Genomic DNA, 2,885 nt, shown 5'->3' with positions numbered 1-2,885 from the left:
ACAGCAGCCCGTACCATCGATTTCCTCCACACAGCAGCCCGTACCATCGACTTCCTCCACACAGCATCCTGTCAAAAAAACGAGCCCCACAAGGTGGAGTGGCTATTGCAATGATTCACTGGCCATTCCCGGCAGCAACACCACCACAGTAATTACCGCTGGGCAAATCCAAGCATCCCTCTTGCCCTGAGATATGTGGCTCATTACCTCTTACCCTTCATCTTGTTGCTCTACCCCCTCCCTTTTTTTTCTCATCAGTAAATAAAGAATATTACTAAATGATAAAATGAATACAAATTTTCAAAAGAAAAAAATTTATTACCCTAAAATAAAAATAATTTCCCATTCGTATAACTTTTCCCATATCTAGTATCATTTATCCCCCTTCTCTGTTTCTATGATTCTCTCTCAATATGTGCAATATCTACTCCTTGCCTGCCACCAACCCTACTATGTGCAATCATCCCACTCCTTGTACATTAACACTCTCTCTGTACATGGTAAAGCTAGACTGGAGAAATTAACTGATCAACATTTATTTATTGACAATTGTTTATGTAGAGATAGCACATGTAACAAGAGCTTCCGATCAATAGTTGCACGTACACATCACATGTAAATAACTTTTAAAGGATTTATGATTGACTAGAAATTGTTTTCCAATTTTTGTCCGCAATGAATACGTTTGTGTGTAGTTAAGGTATTTGGATGAGAGAATGATTTACCACAACTATCACAGCGATATGGCTTCTCTCCTGTATGAATACGTTTGTGGGCAATTAAATCAGGTTTCTGAGAGAAAGCTCTACCACAGATTTCACACTGATATGGTTTCTCTCCTGTATGAATACGTTTGTGAATAGATAAGTGATGGGTACGAGAGAATGATTTGCCACAAATATCACACTGATGTGGCCTCTCTCCTGTATGAATGTGTTTGTGAGCAGCTAAGTGATCACTTCGAATGAATGATTTACCACAGATTTCACAGTGATGAGGTCTTTCTCCAGTATGAATGTGTTTGTGAGTCTTTAAGACATGACTCCCAGTGAAGGATTTACCACAGACGTCACAGTGAAATGGTCTCTCTCCTGTATGAATGCGTTTGTGTATAGTAACTTGGTTGCCTTGTGAAAAGGATTTACCACAGATATCACAACGATATGGTTTCTCTCCTGTGTGAGTGCGTTTGTGAGCCTTTAAGTCACCACTTTGTTTGAAAGATTTACCACAGATATCACAGCTGTAAGGCCTCTCTCCTGTGTGAATACGTTTGTGTACAGTTAAGTTATGTTTCAACAAGAATAAATTACCACAGATATCACAGTGATATGGCTTTTCTCCTGAATGACTTTTCTTGTGAGTAGTTAGGTCACGTTTTTTCTGGAATGTCTTTTTACAAATATCACATTGATATGAAGTTTTACCGTTCTTTTTCGACATCTTATCAAGTAAATCACTTCATTTTCTTTCTTTCTTCACATTTAATGCAGCACAAACATCAGGCATTTTCCATAAACTTCCTTTCTTTTTTATGATCTCTTTTCCTTTCCATTTTTATATTGTATTTCAAATAAATATCCTTGTCTTCTGGAAATATTTCATGGCAATTCCATCACAGGTTTATATGAATATAGTTACATCTGCTTTGTATAATATGTTCCTTTAATCTTTAAACCATCATCTCAAGCTATATTGCTTCTGCTGCCAATACCATCAGACATTCTGAAATGACAGAGAAACGACAGCATAAGCTTTATGAGATAATTAATTGAACAGCAGACATTCAACAGTGGAAATTTTGCAATCCTTTACAGACAAGCTGTAGCTTATGCTAAAATCTTCATATTTACAAGCTACAGGTACACATTCATTCTGTGTAATATCATAGTGTGTTTGGGACAAATTTGACAATTTTATGTCTTGCTTTTTTAAAAGAACAGCAGGAAGAGCATAAAGATTATAAAGTCATGGTCACACTAATTTTATTTCTGGTTCAGTGCAGTGGGTGGATTTAGTTGATGGAAACTGTGAGGAAGCCTATTGCTTATATATCTTTTATCTTTTGCCTGTGTCAGTCATTAGACTGCGGTCATGCTGGGGGCACTGCCTTGAGGTATTTTTAGTCAAATGTACCAACCCCAGTACTTTTGGCAAACTGCTAAGCTAAGGGAATCTAAACACACCAACTCTGGTTGCCAAGCAGTGATGGTGGGGACAAACACAGATACACACACAAATATATATATATATGTGTGTGTGTGTGTGTGTGTGTGTGTATACATACATATATATATATACACACACATCAAGCTTCTTTCGGTTTCCATTTACCAAATCCCCTACCAAACCTTTGGTCAGCCTGAGGCTATTGTAGAAGACACCTACCCAAGGTGCCACACAGTGGGACTGAACCCAGAACCATGTGGTTGAGCAGCAAGCTTCTTACCAGACCGCCATGCCTGAACCTAGAAAAAGTAAGATAGCAGATCATAGTTAAATATATATTCCATCATCATCATCACCAAAGTCCATTTTCCATGCTCTCATGGGTTGACAGTTTCACAGGAATTGGCAAGGCTGGAAGCCACACCATTTTCATTGTCTGTTCAGGCACCACCATCACCACTACCGATGTCAAACCCTTTACAGTGTACTGGGTGCTTTCACATGGCAGCAGCACCAGTTCTGATCATGTGGCACCAGCACCAACAGGGTCACTAAGTACTTTGCAAGAGAAAACCCCCCCTCAACTCGGAGTGAGGGGAGGGGGAGTGGCATTGAGCTGGGTGTGGGGGAAGAGCTTCATGTCAGTGGAGAGATTAAAAGTATAGACCAGTGGTTCCCAAAGTGGGTGGTAATGCCATCCCCCACCCCACCCCCAC

The 2,885-nt window shown here is 39.6% G+C and overlaps 1 protein-coding gene across 1 annotated transcript in view; it reads right to left on the bottom strand.

The window, feature by feature from the left end:
* Positions 1-297: 297 nt before the first annotated feature.
* Positions 298-2,885, bottom strand: part of LOC106884012 (zinc finger protein 253) — a 28,912-nt gene continuing 26,324 nt past the window's right edge. Inside the window, exon 2 of the mRNA XM_014935190.2 lies at positions 298-1,725. Within this exon, the coding sequence (XP_014790676.1) occupies positions 646-1,443 (798 nt within the window). The 5' untranslated portion in view covers positions 1,444-1,725 and the 3' untranslated portion in view covers positions 298-645. The remainder of the gene's footprint in view (positions 1,726-2,885) is intronic.

This window comes from Octopus bimaculoides, chromosome 28 (genome assembly GCF_001194135.2).
Source record: "Octopus bimaculoides isolate UCB-OBI-ISO-001 chromosome 28, ASM119413v2, whole genome shotgun sequence".
NCBI lineage: Eukaryota > Metazoa > Mollusca > Cephalopoda > Octopoda > Octopodidae > Octopus > Octopus bimaculoides.
This window is presented reverse-complemented; position numbering and strand designations above follow the sequence as displayed.